At 34.7% G+C, this 20,122-nt stretch overlaps 1 protein-coding gene across 13 annotated transcripts in view; it reads left to right on the forward strand.

The window, feature by feature from the left end:
* Nucleotides 1-20,122, forward strand: part of ZMYM4 (zinc finger MYM-type containing 4) — a 155,156-nt gene that overhangs the window by 118,860 nt on the left and 16,174 nt on the right. For all 13 annotated transcript variants that reach the window (XR_006601710.1, XM_045064181.1, XM_045064179.1 and 10 more), the window contains 8 exons: nucleotides 1,438-1,556; nucleotides 2,253-2,424; nucleotides 4,348-4,401; nucleotides 5,196-5,375; nucleotides 5,727-5,821; nucleotides 11,549-11,720; nucleotides 11,897-11,992; nucleotides 14,083-14,234. Coding sequence is in view for 12 of the 13 variants with exons in the window: in XM_045064181.1 (XP_044920116.1) it covers nucleotides 1,438-1,556; nucleotides 2,253-2,424; nucleotides 4,348-4,401; nucleotides 5,196-5,375; nucleotides 5,727-5,821; nucleotides 11,549-11,720; nucleotides 11,897-11,992; nucleotides 14,083-14,234 (1,040 nt within the window). In the remaining variant the exon portion in view is untranslated. The remainder of the gene's footprint in view (nucleotides 1-1,437; nucleotides 1,557-2,252; nucleotides 2,425-4,347; nucleotides 4,402-5,195; nucleotides 5,376-5,726; nucleotides 5,822-11,548; nucleotides 11,721-11,896; nucleotides 11,993-14,082; nucleotides 14,235-20,122) is intronic.

Raw genomic sequence — 20,122 nt, forward strand, 5'->3', positions numbered from 1 at the left:
CTCTTTCCATAACTGGAGGCCTGTATTTCCTTTTCCCCTTCACCCACTTTTCCCAGTCCCCTATCCATAAGTAATTTTTTTTAATGTCCACTGGACCATGGTAAAATTGATCTCATATTATTTCCCACCTCTGACGCTACTCAGCTTGTCAGCTTTTCACTTCTTGTCACTAGCATCATCTTTCTTTTACATTAATGGTTTTATAATCTTCTAGGGTATTTTTCTGGCACATAGAAAGGACTCTGTAGGATACCTACTAAATAATTTAATGAATTCCCCATCATACTCACTTTTTCCCTACTCATATTTAGGTTTCTATGTTCTATTTCATCTTCTAGTACCTCAGAACATCTGCTTGTATATATTCATTCTTTTTTATAGGTATCATAACCATCCTGGTTGAGGTCCTCATCATCATAGCTCTACACATTGCAATTGTTGCCTACTTTTATACATGATATTCTTCTTATTCCATGCTAAGAGGGTCTCCAAATTAAACTTTTTAAAGCAAGGTTTTATTTATTTATTGAGAGAGAGTGTGTGTACATGTGCACATGAATGAGGGGAAGGCAGAGGGTGAAGGAGAGGGCGAGAGAATCCTCATGTAGATCCCATGCTACCGCAGAGCCCGATGTGGGGCTCCATCTTATGACCCTGCCATCATGACCTGAGCTGAAACCAAGAGTTGGATGCTCAATTGACTGTGGCACCCAGGCACCCCCAAATTAAGCTTATAAAACAACATTTTCATCAGATTACTCTGTGCTAACCAATCTGTAGTAGTTCCGGGTTATCTACTGGAAAGATTTTTAAAAGTTCATTATAGCCTCACAAAAATGGCTCTTCTGCCTACTTAATCTCAACATTCTGTTCTTATTCATGTTATCAGTTTTCAATTACTCTTTCTAAGATTACTGTTCCAGTTCTTTATATTCATTAATCCAAATTATATCCTTCCTTCACTGTATCTTCATATCAATCATTGTTGTGTTGACCGCTTTTAATCACTGCTCTCTTCAATCCTTTCTTCTCTATTCATTTATTTCTACTTTTTTTGACTCAGAGTGTCAAAGATTACACTTACGTTGAACTATAAGTCTGTGTGCTTTATTTTTTATTTTTATTTTTTAAGATTTCTTTTATTTCTTTGAGAGAGAGAGCACAGGCTGGGGGGAGAGGCAGAGGGAGTGGGAGAAGCAGATTTCTGCTGAACAGGGAGGGAGCCTGATGTGGGACTCCATCCCAGAACCCTGGGATCATTGAGCCGAAAGCAGATGCTAAACCAACTGAACCACTCAGGCACCCCAAGTCTATGTGCTTTAAAAAGTTTTTAAATTATAATTCTTTTGGACTATACATCTTTGTTCCTTTAAAAGTTTTTTGTTATTGGAATGTTTCTAACTCTCTGTTTTTTGTAATTTTTTTCCCCTTCATTAGAAGACACTCCAAGTCAGCCCCAGATCATCGTGGTACCAGTTCCCGTACCAGTGTTTGTGCCCATACCTCTTCATCTTTATACTCAGTATGCACCAGTCCCATTTGGCATTCCAGTTCCAGTGAGTAATCATTTAGAGATTAAGACTGATTTAGTGCACGTATTCCTCAACTAATATGTTAGAAGGCCATAAAAAATTCTTCACTTGTTGGTAAAATATTCCTGACTATAGTTGGTTATTATCATATCACTATATTTTTTAATATGGAGTATGTGAAGGACTGCCTCTCTTTATAACCTGCCTTCTCAGAGAATGCTGTGATGTAGCCTGTTCATAATGTTTCATACACAATAAGACCACTCAAACAGAAAAAGAACAGAAACTGTGTGTATGTGCTAAAATTCTAGAGTCTAGCGGGGGTGGGAAAGTAAAAACTGTGATTTACATCATTCTTTTTCTTAGAAATGTATTCTTTTTTTATTGGAAACATATTTTTCCTTGGTGAATTCTTAAGGAAAATGGTTGTGTGAAACTGAAAATGTTAAGCAAGAATATAATCAGAAACAAAAATGTGTTAGATAATTACTCTTTTAGATGATTCAGAAACACATTTTTTTGTTGATTGTCTAGAAAATTGAACTGAATTGAATTTTTATTCAGATGGCTCTAGTCTTATAAGAACAAACTAGCAGGACTGTTTTAATCATTAGTAATAGAAATACCTGCATTTGTTCATTATTTTAGTACTTAAATCATCTCACAAATAATAGTTTTGTTGACAGACATACTCCCCAGAAACTGTTCTTGGTCTTTCAGATGCCTGTCCCTATGCTAATTCCATCCTCAATGGATAATGAAGATAAAGTCACTGAGAGTATTGAAGACATTAAGGAGAAGCTTCCTTCACATCCATTTGAAGCTGATCTTCTTGAGATGGCAGAAATGATTGCAGAAGACGAAGAGAAGGAGAAAACTCTATCCCAGGGAGGTTGGTATAATTTTAAAGTAAAGAAAGTAAAAAGTTCACTTAAAAATATTTGGGTAATTCAAGTAATATTAAGTATTGGATAGTCAGGTGTTTCTAAATAGCAAGTATATGGATTTGTTAAAATTGATAACTGAAAGTTCTATCCTTTTTATAAAACTAAGTATTAATATTCTATTTTTAGTTCTTAATTGTTCCAGAAAAATAATCTGTAAATCCATTTTCATGATTATGTTCTGGCTTTATTCCTATATTCCAAGCATGATACCTATTTAAGAAATTCCTGTTGTATAATAGTAAGCATTTTGATAGAAGAGCCTTAGGATGGGAAAACTGTTTGGCTCAAAATAACCATAGATAAATCCCATGATAGATAGATAGACCATCAATAAGAATAGTAGTTATGTGCTTACCATACCCTGGGCATGTCCTAAATGCACTCATTTAACCTTTACAGCCACCCTGTGGGGTGAATACTGTTTACTTGAAACTCCTCATTTGGAAAATAGGATATCATACTTGCCCTGGTTATGCAGTCAGGATGTGATGGAACCAGTTGAATTCCGTTTGACTCCAAAGCAAATGGCAGTAACAAGAAGTTGCAGTACATATCCAGAAAGGTTTCTAGCCTTAATTAGTACCTCCTTGATTTGTTAGGTATAAGAAGAGATAGAGAAAATGGTGTTTGGATAGTTGAAATACATGAAGGCCTTTTCCTGTATCACTGAGGTGTCAGGAAATTGTTTTTTCCTGACTTATGTTTTCTTTTTTTCAGTGACAGTTTTTACAAAGCTAGACACCAGGTTTAGATTTTGCATAATAAATGCTAGATGATTTTCAGAACACTGTAGCATTTGAAAAAAATGTCAGCTTTCCTCTTGTGTTGACATTAAGTTTTAAAATCATATATATTCTCAGAGATGCATAAAAAGCCTATTTGTTATTATCTCAGTTTCTGGTCTCATTTTGCTCTCTAGTATATAATCTTGTAATTTGAGACCTATTTGTATGTGGAATTTAATGTCTTAGGGTATTGCCCCCTGTGCTTTATCTTCTAATTTCTGATAATTGGTTTAGAAGTTCGAGCAGTTCCTGATAATAAACTTCATTTTGGGTTGCCATCTCCATTCATATTAATAGTTAACATTTTCAGGTGCTTCCTCTGTATAAATATTGTAAGTTTGCCTTAACCTAAAAATTGAGTCAGACTGAAAAAACTTTCAAAACTAACCTTCAAGAAAGATAGTTCTAATCACATAAGTAAAATCAAATGGTTTAGAAACATGCAGGAGGGAGAAATGAATTCCATCTGAAGGGAACTGGCTAATTTATATATGATTTCAGAGAAAAAAAGCAATTTTCCTAGGCTTTAAAAAGCATTTTTCTTTTCTTCTTCTTCTTCTTTTTTTTTTTTTTTTTTTTTACTTTCAGTCCTTACACTTTTTATTTTTTAAGTAGTTAATTGGTAAAACTCTGTTCTTTTCAGTGCAGTGGTAAGGCATATTATATTTTGGGAGAAAAAAGCAATTCAAAGCATATTTTTTAATTTGTAAGTTGTGGGTGTGTGCGTATGTGTTTCATGATAAAAAAAAAAATTCAGAAAGCACAGGAGTGTAAAATCTAAAATAAAGGTCTCTCTTGACCTGACTTCTCTAGAAATATACCTACTTATGTTTTCTTTTTTTCAGTGACAGAAAATATAGAAATATAACCTAGAAATATAACTACTGTTACCAGTCAATTTCTTTGACTTCATTTACCACTAATGCCTAGTTTTATTAATGAATCATTCTTTCTCCATATGAAGGCTTTTTAGCATTCCCTAGTACGATTTATTTAGGTAATGCAGTTATTTCATTTGAGATCCAGTTTACTTTATATATACATGTAAGTTGTTAAATGTATACCTTTTTTTTCTTTCTTTAGGATCCCAAACTTCTGAACAGGAACTCTTTCTAGACACCAAGATTTTTGAAAAAGGTTTGTAATTCTACATATATTTCAGATCTTAGAATACAATCCTCGGGGCGCCTGGGTGGCTCAGTTGGTTAAGTGTCTGCTTTCAACTCAAGTGATGATCCCTGGGTCCTGGGATAGAGCTGTTGTCAAGTTTCCTGCTCAGCAGGGAGTCTGCTGCTTCCTCTTCCCTGCCCTCTCCCCGCTTGTGTTCTCTCTCTCATAAATATATATAATCTTTAAAAGAAAATATTTAGTAATATAAATAATAAAGTATTAGTATCCTTGGACTTAATATTTGTAATTTTATTTACTTGTAGGGTGCATCAGGTGTTTGTGTATGCTTATATGTAATGAGAATAATAAAAGGTACCTCAGATACTGGTTTTTTTCTTTCTGGGTTGTTGTTTTTATTTTTAAGATTTTATTTATTTATTGGACAGAGAGAGGAAGATAGAGAGTGAATACAAGAAGGGCGTCTGGGGGTAGGTGAAGCAGGCTTCCAACTGAGCGGGGAGCCCAACGTGGGGTTTAATCCCAGGACCGTGGGATCATGACCTGAGCCAAAGGCAGACACTTAATGACTGAGCCACCAGGCACCCCTCACATACTGGTTTTAAGGATTAATTGAGATAAAATCTAAAGTGTATACCAAGAATATGAAGCCAGTTTTGTGAGGCTGGTGAAGAAGTTTTCATTCTTTAGTGTACTTAGTTAAATCAGCAATCATATCTCAGTTTTGTTATTCTGGAGTTCAAGAAGGCTTCTCAGCTATATAGAGTCTGTCTTATTTTTAGTTTGTTTTCTGTCTGTTTCAGACCAAGGAAGTACATACAGTGGTGACCTTGAATCAGAGGCAGTATCTACTCCACATAGCTGGGAGGAAGAGTTGAATCATTATGCCTTAAAGTCAAATGCTGTGCAAGATGCTGATTCAGACTTGAAACCGCTCTCAAAAGGGGAAACTGAGCAGGATCTGGAAGCAGATTTTCCATCTGGTTTGTGTGACATAAAATACTCTTGATTTTAGAACATCTTGATTTGTTGACATTATGAAGCAGATATACTGTGTAATAATCTAGGACACAAATGATCCCTACCTTTGAAGGTTAAATGATAAATGGTTAATTTTTTTAACCTTTCCATTGTAACCATGTAGGAGGTTTCCTTGATTTTTAAAGAAGTTTTTAAGTGCTATATTTTTTGTTTCTTTTAAGAATATAAGTAAGTTATTTTATCATGAACAAAATAATATAGAGATGATTACCTGATGTTTCCTCCCCCAGTCTGTCTTTATATAAATCTGTGAGTTATTTACCTCAAATTATGCTTTCTGCTAATTATTATAGAATCCTTTGACCCGCTGAATAAAGGACAGGGAATCCAGGCTCGTTCCCGAACAAGACGACGGCACAGAGATGGCTTCCCTCAGCCTAGACGAAGAGTAAGCAGTAGCTTAATTTTTTTACCATTTTCTTTCCTTGGTGTTTTTTAGTGTATTCCATATATTGTTTTACACAGTCTTGTAGTTTTGTGCCTTTATTTCTGTTTTGTATAATCAAGAACCACATCTTTTGAATATTATAAAGGGATGTGTAAACCTTGATGTTTCGGTAATAGAGTTGGTAAGATAATGGTAAGATAAGTTTTCTAGCGCAGCACATGGCATATGCTTAGTATGTGGTTATTATGTAGCTGCTCAGTGTTTGTTGCCATTGTCATCATCTGGATCATCAATTTGCAGTTTACTAGTGGATAGTTTGTTACTCTGTTCTGCTACTCACTTGTGTTACAGTAAGTCATTCTGGAGTTACTGGGGTCTGATGAGCTAGGAGCATATACTTACTCATGGTCCAGGCTTCAGCCATACAGACACAAGAAAGAGCAGCATTCCTGCCACTCCACAATAGCATATGACACAACACCTTTGTATGTGCCACATAATCATTACATTTTAATGAATTTGTATTATAATTGATGAACTAAAAATATCAATAATATGACAGACAGCTGTTGTTAAAAAAAAGACCATTACTTTGTATTTCTTTTATCATGGTCTTTCTCTTTGGTTTTTATAATCAAGGGTGTTTTGTTCTATTTTAGTTTAAAAAGTTTTTTATAATCTTCGTTGTATACTTTTTTTAAAGTCTCTAAATTCAGTTTTTTTTTCTTTTTTACATATTATAACAATGAAGTTATTATTTTTTATAATTAGTATAATAGTGAAATTCACATGGACTCTTTATTATATTGATAGGATTTTCCCATACTAAAACTGAAAGACTAAATAGCCTTATTATTATTTTTTAAAGATTTTATTTATTCATTTTACAGAGATCACAAGTAGGCAGAGAGGAAGGGAAGCAGGCTCCCTGCTGAGCAGAGAGCCCAGTGCAGGGCTTGATCCCAGGACCCTGAGATCACAACCTGAGCCAAAGGCAGAGGCTTTAACCCACTGAGCCACCCATGCGCCCCACTAATAGCCTTATTTTAAAAAAATTATCTCTTTGGAGTTATAATTGGATTCAGAAATTTATAAATTTTAAGTGTAAAATTTGATGACCTTCAACATACATATTTAGTATGTAATTACCACCATAACCATAGCTCTTCCACTGTCCCAAAAAGCTCCCTCATGACCTTTGGAATCAATTTTCTCTAGCTCCTGATAACCACCAATCTCCTTTGCAAATTGATACAAAATGGTACTGCTTTGCCTTTTTTCAAAATGTCATATAAATGGAATTACATAATTCATAGTCTTCTCTGTTTGGCTTCTTTCACTTAGCATAATGTTTTGGAGATTTACTTATGTTGTTTCATGTATCAGAAGGCCATTCATTCCTTTTTATTTCTGAGTAGCATTTCATTGTATGGACAAACCAGAATTTGTTTTAACGGTTGGAAATTCTGGGTTATTTCCAGGTTTGGGCAATTTCAAATACAGCTGCTATGATCATTCTAGATATAAATGTCTGTGTGAACATACAGTTTCATTTGAGGAAAAACACGCAGAAGTGGGATTGCTAGGTCTTACAGTATGTGTGTTTTTAACTCTGTAAGAAAGCTTATCAAATGGTTTTCCAAAGTAATAGCTGGTACCATTTTGAATTCCCATCAAGAATGTATGAGTTCCAGTCAGCTCCATGACTTTGCTAATACTTGGTATTGTCAGTTAATTTTAGCCATTCTAGTCAGTGCATAGTGGTATCTCACTGTGGCTTTAGTTTATGTTTTCCTAATGACTGATGATGTTGGACATCTTTTCATGTGCATATTTGTCATTATTATATCTTCTTTTGTAAAGTGTCTGTTTAGAACTATTGCTCATTTTTTAAACTGGGTTGTTTGTCATCTCACTGAGTTGTGTTCTTTATTATGGATATAATTCTTTTCTCAGACATGACTTTTGTTCCTATTCTGCAATTTCAATTCTGTTTTCTTAATGGTGAAGAGCAGAACTTTTGTGATTTTGTAAAAGTCCTTTTTTATCAATTTTTTATTCTTTTATGATTCATGCTTTTTAGTATTCCATGTAAAAGTCTTTGCTTAACCTGTGAGAACTAAGATATTCTCTTCTGTTTTCTTCTAGTTTTATACTTTAGCTTATATGTGTCATTCCAAGATTATTTTTATGTATGAATTGAGTAAAATATCAAGGTTTCTTGTTTTTGTTTGTCATGTCCAGTTGGTTAGTACCATCTTGGAAAAGACTGTGCTTTCCCTCATTGAATTATATTGCACTTAATAAAAAAAAAACAACAAAAAACATTTATTTATTTGAGAAAGAGAGCACAGGGGGAAAAGCAGAGGGAGGGGGGAGGGAGAGAATTCCAAGAAGACTCTGCACTAAGTACAGAGCCTGTTGTGTGTCTTGATCCCAGGACCCTGAGATAATGGCCTGAGCTGAAATCAAGAGTTGGATGCTTAACTGAGCCAGCCAGGCGCCCCTGTGTTGCACTTCTGTTAAAATCAGCTGACTATATATGTGTCGGTTTATTTCTGAATTTCTGTTCTGTTCCCTTGAATAGGGAACAATGTCTATTTTAATATGTCTGTTTTGTATATTTTAATATAGTACCAAATGTCTTGATTATTGTAGCTTTATAATGAATCTTGAAGTCAGGAGTGTAAGTCTTTGAACTTTGTTCTTTTTCAAAATCATCATTTGCATATCCATATAAATTTTAGAATCAACTTGCCAGTTTTTACAAAAAAGCGTGCTAAAACTTTGGTTGGGGTTGTTCTGAATCCATAGGTCAGTTTGCAGAGAATTGATATTTTTGCAATTTTGAGCTGTCCGATCTATGAAGATGGTATTTTTCTCCTTTGTCTTTAATTTCTCTCAGCAGTGTTTTAGGGACACCTGGGTGGTTCAGTTCATTAAGCGGCTGCTTTCGGCTCAAGTGTGTGATCCCAGGGTCCTGGGATCGAGTTCTGCATCTGGCTCCCTGCTCAGCAGAGAGCCTGTTTCTCCCTCTCACTCTATGTGCTGCTCTCCCTGCTTGTACTCTCTCTCTGTCAAATGAATAAATAAAATCTTTATAAAACAACAAGTGTTTTATACTGTTCAAGTCTCATACTTGCTAAATATAGTAAGTTTTTGAAATGTATTTTGATCCTGTTTTAAGTAGTAGTATTTTTTATTTCATTTTCTGGTGTTCATTCTCATATAAAAATAGAGATTTTTTTCTTTTATTTTTAATTTCTTTCGTAATATATATATTTTTTGTTTCAAGTTTTTCTTTAAATTCCCGTTAACATGATACTTTTTCTTTTTTGAAAAATTTTATATATTTTAGAGAGAGACTAAGAGAGAGTACAAGCTGAGGGAAGGGCAGAGGGAGAGGGAAAGAATCTCAAGCAGATACCCCTGCTGTGAGTATTGTCCACTGTGGGTGGGCCTTGATCTCATGACCCTGAGATCATGACCTGAGCCAAAATCAAGAGTTGGGTGCTTAACCCCAGCACCCCAAGATTTCTTTTTCTTTATCGATTATATGTACTATGATTTTGCTCGATTAAAGTCTAGGATATCGTACCTTAGACAATCCTGTTATTTGTGAATAAAGATTGTTTTACTTTTTCCTTTCCAATCTTAATGCACTTTCTTTTTTCTTTTCTTTTTCAATGTATTGTACTAGCTAGGATTTTTTAATGTATTGTACTAACTTCAGTACAGTGTTGAAATATTCGTGATGAGAGCAGATCTTCATGCCTATTCTCTATCTTAGGGCAAGTGTTCAGTCTTGCCATAATAACTATGATATTACTTGTAGGTTTCTTGTGGATAGCCCCTATCAGGCAGGAAGTTCGCTTCTATTTTTAATTTGCTGAAAATTTTTATCATGATTTGTGTTAATTTTGTCAGGTGGCTCTCTTGAATCTATTGAGATACTTACCTGGTTTTTCCTTTCTGAGTCTATTAAATGATGACATACATTAATTCTTAAAACGGTCAACTAACTTTGCATTCATGGGATAAACCTTACTTTATTCTGATGTATTTATTCTTTTGTCTGTTGCTGGATTCAGGTTGCCAATATATTGTTAAAGTTTTATAAATGTTTCCATTGAAGAGAGAGATTGATCTGTAGTCTTTTTTTTTTCTTTTCAGAGATTTTATTTATTTGACAGAGAGAGATCACAAGTAGGCAGAGAGGCAAGAGAGAGAGAGAGAGGAGGAAGCAGGCTCCCTGCCGAGCAGAGAGCCCAATGCGGGACTCAATCCCAGAACCCTGATATGATATCATGACCTGAGCTGAAGGTAGAGGCTTAACCCACTGAGCCACCCAGGTGCCCCTGATCTGTAGTCTTGTATAGATTCTTTGGCCTTGTTCTCAGCATAATGGTAGCATTGTACAGTGAGTTGGTGTTTACTCCTTTTCTGTTTTCTAAAATAAAATTGATAGAATTTAACTGGTGGGTCTACAGGGGTTTTGTAGGAAAGTTTTAAACTATGAATTAAATGTTTATGGCTATTTAGGTTATCTCTTCTAGAGCAAGCTTTGTTAGTTTGTGTCTTTCAGGAAATTCCTTCATCTGCCTTATCAAGTTTATGGGCATGACTGCATTCTCTTAACTCCCCTTTTAATGTACCTAGGGTCAGGTATTGGTAATTTATGTTTTCTGTCTTTTTTTTCCTGATCATTCTAGCTAGAAATGTATTGATTTTTTAAAAAATTTTTTGAAAGAACCAGCTTTTTAATTTTATTATTTTTATCCTCTGTCCCATTTTTATTGATTTTTTCCTTATTTTTATTATTTCTTTAATTTTCCTTACTTTGGGTTTTATCTTATTTATTTATTCATTTATATTTAGTGTGTGGTAGAGACAGACAGAGAAAGGCAGACATAGGGAGAGGGAGAGAGAATCCCAGGCAGGTGAGCAGGCTCCATGCCCAGTGTAGAGCCTGATGTGGGGCTTGATCTCATGACCCCAAAATCATGACCTGAGCTGAACTCGAGAGCCTGATGCTTAACTGACTGAGCCATCCAGATGCCCCTCTTACTTTGGGTTTTAATGTGGTCTACTTTTTTCTAGTTTCATAAAGTAAAGCTTTGATTCTTGATTTTAGACTTTGATTTATTTTTCATAGAAACATTTTAATATTATAAATGTCATTGTAAGCTTTAGTATTATGGGGGAAAAATTGATGTCTTCATTTTCACTGAAGTTCAGAATACTTTCTAATTGCATTTGTGATTTCTTCTTTGACCATGGGTATTTATAAATGTGTTGCTTAATTTCTAATTCTCGAGAATTTTCTTAACATCATTTCATTATTGGTTTCTAGTTTGATTTGATTGTAATTAGAGAATATATGGGGTCTTTTTTGTATCCCAGAATGGATCTGCTCATCTGTTCCATGAAGTAGACCTGAGTGGTAATAATGGTTATTCATACCTCATTGGGTGGGTTCAGTATCTGGAACATAGTGAGTACTTAATGTTAGAAATTATTAGAGTCCTGCATTTCAGCTCTCTCTTTTTTTCTCATGTGGTTTTGATTAACCTCTAAAACTCTTTCTAGCTTGAAGAGCTTGAATCTTTAGGGTCTAATAGTTAATTGTGTGTTCTGTAAATTTATTTTTTTCTTTCATTGAGAACTGTGTTTCTTAAAGATTCATAACTAAATTTTATATTCTGTGAATTTTTGAAATTCTTACAGGGACGGAAGAAGTCTATAGTAGCTGTGGAGCCCAGAAGTCTTATTCAAGGAGCCTTTCAGGGGTGTTCAGTGTCTGGGATGACACTGAAATACATGTATGGGGTAAATGCCTGGAAGAACTGGGTTCAGTGGAAAAATGCCAAGGAAGAGCAGGGGGATCTGAAATGTGGCGGTAAATACACAGCATGAATTTGTGTCTTGATTGAGAGGGTTGGAGTTATATAATTCAAGTCATCAATCTATACAAAAGGGATACCTACTAGGTCAAAACTGTATAAAACTTTGGTTTTGGTGTTAAATTTTCCCATTTTTATTTAAACTTCTTATTTCTTTTTCTCTTCTTGTCAGGTATTGAACATGCTGCATCTAGCCCATGTTCTGACTCTTTAGGAAGTTCTCAAGACCATGCACTCTCTCAAGAATCCTCAGACCCAAGCTGTAGAGGTAAAATCATTTCTCTCTTTGTAGTCTGAATTCTCTGAATCACTTTTAATATTATTGCCAATTTTAAATTTGTAAATGGGAATATTTGAGATTGTTTAAAATTTGGAGTTTTATGGTAAAAGAGAAATTAATATCCTGTTCTCAATTATAAAGAGCTTGTTATAAAGGTAAGGTTGTATGGGCATGAATCTGTTACACAAATATGAGGAATTGTGTTCCTTTCTCTAACATTATGTGGGTGACTCAAATCTGTATTCTTGAGCCCTTATCTGTAAAATAACCCATATGGAACCCAGTGTAACACTTCTGCTTCTGGTGGTGGTGTTGAGAAAAATACCTGGAAAAGCCTTTTCTCTTCTGTGGGAATTTTTCCTAATAATAACCTCTATGAGACTGGGTGCTAGGAAATTTGGGACCCAATAAACAATTCACATAGAGCAGCAGTGTTTAATTTTAGAGTCTACTTGAACTTTTTTCTTCCCTGGTATTGAAGTTCCTATTCTAAACTTTTGTTTTTAGTTTTTATTTTCTTTTTTATTATCTGTGTTTTATGTAAGATACTTGCTGTAATCTTTGTGGAATGAGATGGGCATGGCAGGAATGGATGAATATGTCTTTGTCACTAGATATTTTGCCTCTTTCCAACTATACCTTCTTTTTAACAACCAGGTAATTGCGTGCACTCTTGGCTTCATCTCAGTCCACCCTGCTGGCTTTTAGGTACATGTCACTCTCCTTATTGGAGCAGTTACTGGCTGCTGTGGTCTGTGACTGACTCACTGAGTTCCTGCAGATCATGTATAATCTCTGCTGAGTGATAAAAGTATACTTCTGTGAGGGAGGTTTATTATGCCCTTTAACTCCCAGTTTGAACCACAACACTCTTTGTTTTAAAGAAGAAAGGGGTAGGGAGAATGAAGAGGTAATATTATATTAGACTACCAGGCCTAAATGCGATAACCGCAGGAGATGCCTACTCATTTCTGCTATTCATTCATCCAAAAAGTACTGAATTTATGTACCAGGTATGTACCATGCATGGTGGTTAGTTACTTTGGTGAAAAGGTCAAACATGGTCCTTGCCCTTCTGAACCACCATTTACCTTTTGCAAAACCAAATCAGGGAAGCTCAGGTGCGTCTTTGAAAACATGCAAACTTGTCTAAATGCAGAGTAGCAGTGACTAGAAAGAGTGCTTCCACTTTAATCCGAATTGAAGTAGAGTCTCTACTGGAGTAGTTTCTCTACATATCAAATTGTAGGATCTGCAATTTTTATAGGATCTCTGCAAATCAAATTGGGTCACTCTCCTGGTAAAATTAATTCAGTTCCTAGTTGTCTTCAAAGCCTTAATATGCTAGGTTAGATTTACGACAGTCTACCCTGATCTACCCTTCTTGATTTTTTCCTGTACATCTGAGTCCCCTCAATCTTCATTTTTCTGTATTCAGCATTTCTAGGGTCATGAAGATGTTGTATGTTATTTGAAGTGTTCTCTATTCTAATCTGAGTTAGAGGAAGTTACACAGCATTTTTATACAGATACTCTCAGAACCTTTAATAAACCTCTTTTTATATATCTTTGAAAATTCTTTAGACACTGATATAATATGCTGCTGTTTTCTAAATTTATCAGATCTTAGAATCCCGGTTTTCTCCAGCTCTCATGTTACTAGTATTTTGTGGAATATGCTTTGGTGAATATTTTTATGTCCTTAGATTACCATTCTTTATTCATTTGTTTAACTCTTTTAAACCTTTCAGGGTCTGGCATTTGTGTCGCATCCTCCAGAATCTCACCTGACCCTTCCCTGTCAGATAGATGGTCCTCATTTGCTTTCCTAGAATCCTTCTTAAATTCAACCCGTCATAGCACATGTTACACATGGTGCACTGCATTGTTTTTATTTCTTTAACTGAAAAAGCCTTGAGATCGGGTTTATCTGTAATCCATGTATTCACCAGTGTACACTACAGTGCCTGAGCCCACAGTAGTAGTCAGTAGTTTTTCAGTGAATAATGTTACTGTGTTTCTCATAAGTTAATGTTTTTTAATAAGTTAATATTCAGATGTTTTCTACCTTTTCGTAGTCCGTTCTATCAAGCTGAAGGAAGATATTCTGTCCTGCACTTTCGCTGAGTTGAGTTTGGGTTTATGCCAGTTTATCCAAGAGGTGCGGAGACCAAATGGTGAAAAATATGATCCAGACAGTATCTTATACTTGTGCCTTGGAATTCAGCAGGTATCAGTTTCAGTAATTGTTCTAAAATATATTGCGTTTTTAATAATTTTGATAGCTCCTTTGATTCAAGTTGAAAAATTATAGTGTATGTGGTCGTTTGGTATTCCTTTTATACTCTGTTCTTAATGAACCACTTCCCCTGGTTTAAAAGTCTTGATCATATCATAAGTCAAATTGAGACTGTTAGTAGAAGAACAGAAATTGAGGATAGTGCATTTTATTCAGTTATGGACAAAAAAGGCAAAAATAACAAAATTCACAAAAAGTGACATAGGTGACTGTATGTGTATATGTGTTTATGTAGATCATGTGGTTTCATTAAAATTTTTTTAAATGCATATTAAAATAACAGAGGTACCTGGGTGGCTCAGTCGGGTAAGCAGCTATCTTCAGCTTAGGTCATGATTCCAGGGTCCTAGGATCGAGCCCAATGTTGGATTCCCTACTAAGCAGGGAGTCTGCTTCTTCTCTGTCTTTTCATGTGCTCTTTCTCTCAAGTAAAGAAATAAAATCTTAAAACAAAATAAAAATATATACCATTATTTGTCTATCACATTAGCAAAAAAAAATTATAACAGTTTTTGTTGATATGAATTCTGTGAAGGGAATTTGCCTTCATAGCTGTTGGTAATTAGTACACACTTTCTAGAAAGCAGTTTTGAGCACATGTTTCAGGAATATTTTTGAATGTTCATACTCTTTCGCCAGTAATACTTTCTGGGAATCTGATAGGGCTAATACTCTGAAGTTCAGACATCGTTTGCACAAAATCAGAAATAACTTCTAAATAAAAAAAAAAAAGAAATAACTTCAATGCCCCCCAGAGATTGTATTTACTTATTTGACAGACAGAGATCACAAGTAGGCAGAGAGGCAGGCAGAGAGAGAGAGAAGGAAGCAGGCTCCCCTCTGAGCAGAGAACCTGATGCGGGGCTCGATCCCATGACACCGGGATCATGACCTGAGCTGAAGGCAGAGGCTTTAACCCAGTGAACCACCCAGACCCCCGCCCCCCAGAGTATTATGTTTAAGTAAATTATGGTATATTTATAAAGTTGCATATTATGTAGCCAATAAAAATTGTTCACAGAGTAACTTCTGATAACATGTAAAAATATAATATTAAAGCATTAAATGAACAAAATGAGAGTATGAATTCTGTGTGCTTTGGTATATGTTAACATACAGTGATTTAAAAACCAGTCCTATAAATATGTAATAAAACGAAATGCACCAAAATAGGTTGATAGTGGTTATCATCTCGGGTGGTAAGGCTCTGGATGTTGTTAAATTTTTTTTTTTTTCTCTATTTGCCAGATTTTCTTCCATTTGTATGGTGGGGAGGATATTCTTTTATTTAGGCATTCATTCCTAAAGTTTTGTTTTTAAATTATAAAAGTAGTGTGTGCTCAGTGTAACTGTTAAAACAGTGAGTTGAACGCATATAAGGATAATTTTTTCTCTTTCATTCCCAGTCTCTGATAACCAGTGTTGCATCTGTCCTGTGCCACACATTTATGAATGTGTATAGATATTTTAGATGTGTTTAGTTTTTAGCAAAATGGGGTTGTTACCATACACATTCTTTTGCAGCTTACTTTTCTCAATCTGTGTGTCCCTCCAGGTGAGTATAAATCAAATTGCTTCCTTTATAAAAGCAAGCAGCATAATACTGCAGAATATGAGTATACCAGTTATTCACCCTTTCTTCTTTTAAAGTATTCAGGTTACTCCCCCTTATTCTTAAAAACAGTGCTTTGGTAAATATTTTACTTGAATGCCTGATAAACTGGCGCTTTTATTTTTAGGTTAAAGCATATATAGGTTTTTCTTTCCTTCTTTCTTAACCTTTTTTAAAAGAAGATTTTATTTATTTATTTATTTGTTTGTTTGTTTGTTTATTTATTTATTTATTTGACAGACAGAAATCACAAGTAGGCAGAGAGGGAAGCGAGGAGGCAGTCTCCCTGCTGAGCAGAGAGCCCGATTTGGGGCTCAATCTCAGGACCCTGAGATCATGACCTGAGCTGAATGAAGGCAGAGAGGCTTTAACCCACTGAGCCATTCAGGTGCCCCTCTTTTTTTTTTTTTTTTTTTTTTTTTTAAGATTTCATTTATTTATTTAAGAGAGAGACAGAGCATGGGTGCGGGGAGGGACAGAGAGAGAGGGAGAGGCAGACGCTCCATTAAGCAGGAAGCCAGAGGTGGTAGGGCTTAATCCGGGGATCCTTGAATCATGACCGCACCTGAAGGCAGATGCTTAACCAACTGAGCCACCTAGGCACCCCCAAATATAGATTTTCATTTTACTACCCAGAATGGTTAATTTACAGCTTTACCAGCAGTGTTATGCATGCCCGTTTCTTGAATTCTCTTCTTTTTAATGTTGTTATGGTCTAGGCTCCAGTTTGTATTTTCCAGTTTTATAAAGTAGAATCTATTTATGCTGTTGGTCATTCAGATTTTTCCTTTCCGTCTCTAGGATCTCTTTTATGTCGGGGATAGGAACTCTGATGTAAATGCTTGAAACAGGTTTTTCCAGTATATTTTTGTCTTCCAGTTTTTGTTTGTATATTTGCCATTTAAAAATTTTTCATTTTTACATAGTTTAATAATCATTTATTTTCCTTTAAAATTCCTCATTTTTCTGTGTTGCTTAATATGGACTTCCTACTTTTAAGTACTCAAATTCTCATTAATTTATTTCCAAAAAATCATTTTTTAAGATTATCTTTAATACATCTGAAATTCACTTTTGTACATGATACAAATATATTTCTGATGAATAATGTTTGCAATGGTATCTAGTTATGCAAGCTGCATTCACTTCCCCTAGATTCAAAAGAGTACTTTCCTTATTTAATTATTGCTCCCTTTATATTTTGGTTCAGTTCCTTGATTGTAAAAGATAATTTTTAAAATCAGCATACGAGAGGATTTTTGTAGGTTCTTTCAACCAATAAAATTTATTACCATGTGTGCATTTTGGTTAGGTAAAAATTGTGAAGACTCTAAACAGACTTCCTGTACTTATAGAGTTTATGATATTATGAATCTAAAGAACATTTTGTGGTTTTATCAGTGGAGATGTCAAGTGTGGTAGTGATTCCTGTTCTGATTTGAATATAATCAAAACGTTGTTGCTGTGATTTCAGTCAAAAGCATTTGACTGCTTTGCATACCAAATACTCTGGTACCTATAAAATACTCTCTAATTTATGAGATAAGTCATAAACTTATGAAAGTTTTTTCTAGTGTATTTATCATGTTTATAGTTATAAATGAGTATAAAATACTAATAAAAAGATTATGTAAGTTAATAAATTATCAGCTGATTGTTTTAGAAAATAAATATTATGAGCCTTTTACCAATTTTGACAAATAATAACTTTCCTGGAAAGATTTTTAAAGTTACTTATGTTGACATCTCAAATGTCCTGCTTTTTTTCTGATTATAAAAATAATTTTGCTTATTGTAAAGAATTTTGGAAATACATAAAAATGTAAAGAAATAAACTAAATTCAACTGAAATATCAACACCTGGGCCACCACTGTTAACATTAGCCAAGAAGGGGGATGATTGACAAAAGAAACAAATAGACAAGTAACAAGGAAAATCAACAGCCAACAGATATAATGTATAGGAATGCCTAACAATCATTTACTGTGTTTGCTATGTATTAATATAAGCTTATTTCATATTTTAACTCATTTATTTGTTAGTGTGCCCCTTTGATGTGTAAGGACTCTCATCATCACCACTGCTGAGGCACAGTGAGTTAAAACTTGCCTGAAGTTCCCAGGATATTAATTGGCAGGGCCAGGCTATGAATCCAGATGGTTTATTTTCAGAGTCTGACCTTACGATCACTTTGGTGGACCACCTCTCTAATATGAAAGGTGTTCAACTATAACCAAAGAAAAATTTCACCCATTAGGCTGATTAAAAATTGAAAGATTTGAAAAGTTTGGTAATACCAACTATTAGTGAAGATAGGTGTACATTTTTCTTGTGTGGGGGCCTTTTCAGAGGGCAAGTTGATGTGACTATTAAAACTTGAAATGGACGGAGGGGTGCGTGGCTGGTTCAGTGAGTGAAGTATGCAACTCTTGGTCTTGGGGTTATGAATTTGAGTCCCGTGTTGAATATAGAGATTACTTCAAAATCTTAAAACAAAACAAAACTTTAAATGCATGTAGATTCTTCCATCTAGTAAATCCATTGATCAGTATTTTTCCCCAAAGAAATGCACACACTTGTACATAGACGTGTACTGGTATTTTCATTGTAGCATTGTTTTTAGCAGCAAAAAATTGGAAACCATCTTTATGTTCATCAAAATAATAATGGTTCAATCATCTATAATCTGTCTGTACTGTTGAATACAGTATTCCTGGAAAGAGTAGTTAAAAAGCAGTGAATTGCTTTTATATATATTTACATGGAAAACTCTTAGAGACATATATTTTTAAAGTAGTGTAGTGCAATATTTATGTTATGATAAAATACACTATCATAAAACTTAACCATTTTATTTATTTATTTTTTAAGATTTTATTTATTTATTTATTTGACAGAGAGAAATCACAAGTAGATGGAGAGGCAGGCAGAGAGAGAGAGAGGGAAGCAGACTCTCCGCTGAGCAGAGAGCCTGATGTGGGACTCGATCCCAGGACTCTGAGATCATGATCTGAGCTGAAGGCAGCGGCTTAACCCACTGAGCCACCCAGGCGCCCAAAACTTAACCATTTTAAAGTGTACAATTCAGTGGCATTTAGTACATTCAGGATGTTTTACAATCTCATCACTATGTTGCTCTAAACTTTAATACCCTAAATGGAAATATCATTCCCATTAAGTAGCCACTCCCTCTTACCTCCTCCGTTTCATCTCTGGCAACCTAAATCTGCTTTCTATCTCTATGGATTTGCCTATTCATTTGAATAGAATTACACAATTTTATGTGGCCTTTTGTGTCTGGCCTCTTGCAACATAGAGTTCACCTATGTTGTAGCGTGAATCAGTACTTCACTCCTTTGGTGTACAAATTATTTAATGCTTGGGTGTATACCACATTTTGTTTATTTACTCATCTGTTTATAGACATTTGAGCAGTTTCTATCTTTTGGCTATCACGAAAGGTGAATGATACTGTGAACGAACTGTGAACATTCATGTACAGGATTTTGTTTGAACGTCTGTTGTTAGTTCTTTTGAGTCTTATACCTACAGGTGGAATCGCATGGTCATGTGGTAACTCTATGATTAGCTTGTTGGAAAACCACCAAACCATTTTCTACAGTGGCTGTACCATTTTATGTTCTCAGCAACAGTGTATGAGGGTTCTATTTGTATTCCATAGCCTTGCCAACATTTGTTCATTTCCTTTTTTCTTAATAGTCATCTAATGGCTGTGAGGTAATATCTCATTGTAGTTTTGGTTTGCCTTTCCCTAATGACTAAATGCTATTGAGCATTTTTTCATGCGCTCGTTGGCCATTTCTTTTTGTCCTCTTTGGATAAATATTTACGTCCTTTGCTCCATTTCTGTATTGGGTCATTTGTCTTTTTGTTGTTGAGTTGTAGGATTTCTTTTTATATTCTGAATATTAAACCCTTTATCAGATAATGTGATTTGCAAATATTTTTTCTTAGTCTCCAGGTTTTCTTTTCATTCTCTTGTTAGTATACATATGTATGCATAAAAATATACATAAAAATTTTGAATTTTGATGTTCAGTTTTCCTGTTACTTATGCTTTTGGTGTTTTATCTAAGAATCCATTGTCAAATTGAAATTCATGAAAATTTACCCCCTCTGTCTCCTTTTAAGAGTTTTATGGTTTTAGTTCTTATATCATTGATTCATTTTGAGTTCTTTTTTAAA

Source organism: Mustela putorius, unplaced genomic scaffold (genome assembly GCF_011764305.1).
Source record: "Mustela putorius furo isolate JIRA1106 unplaced genomic scaffold, ASM1176430v1.1 tig00003853_pilon_pilon_pilon, whole genome shotgun sequence".
In the NCBI taxonomy this organism is placed as follows: Eukaryota; Metazoa; Chordata; class Mammalia; order Carnivora; family Mustelidae; genus Mustela; species Mustela putorius.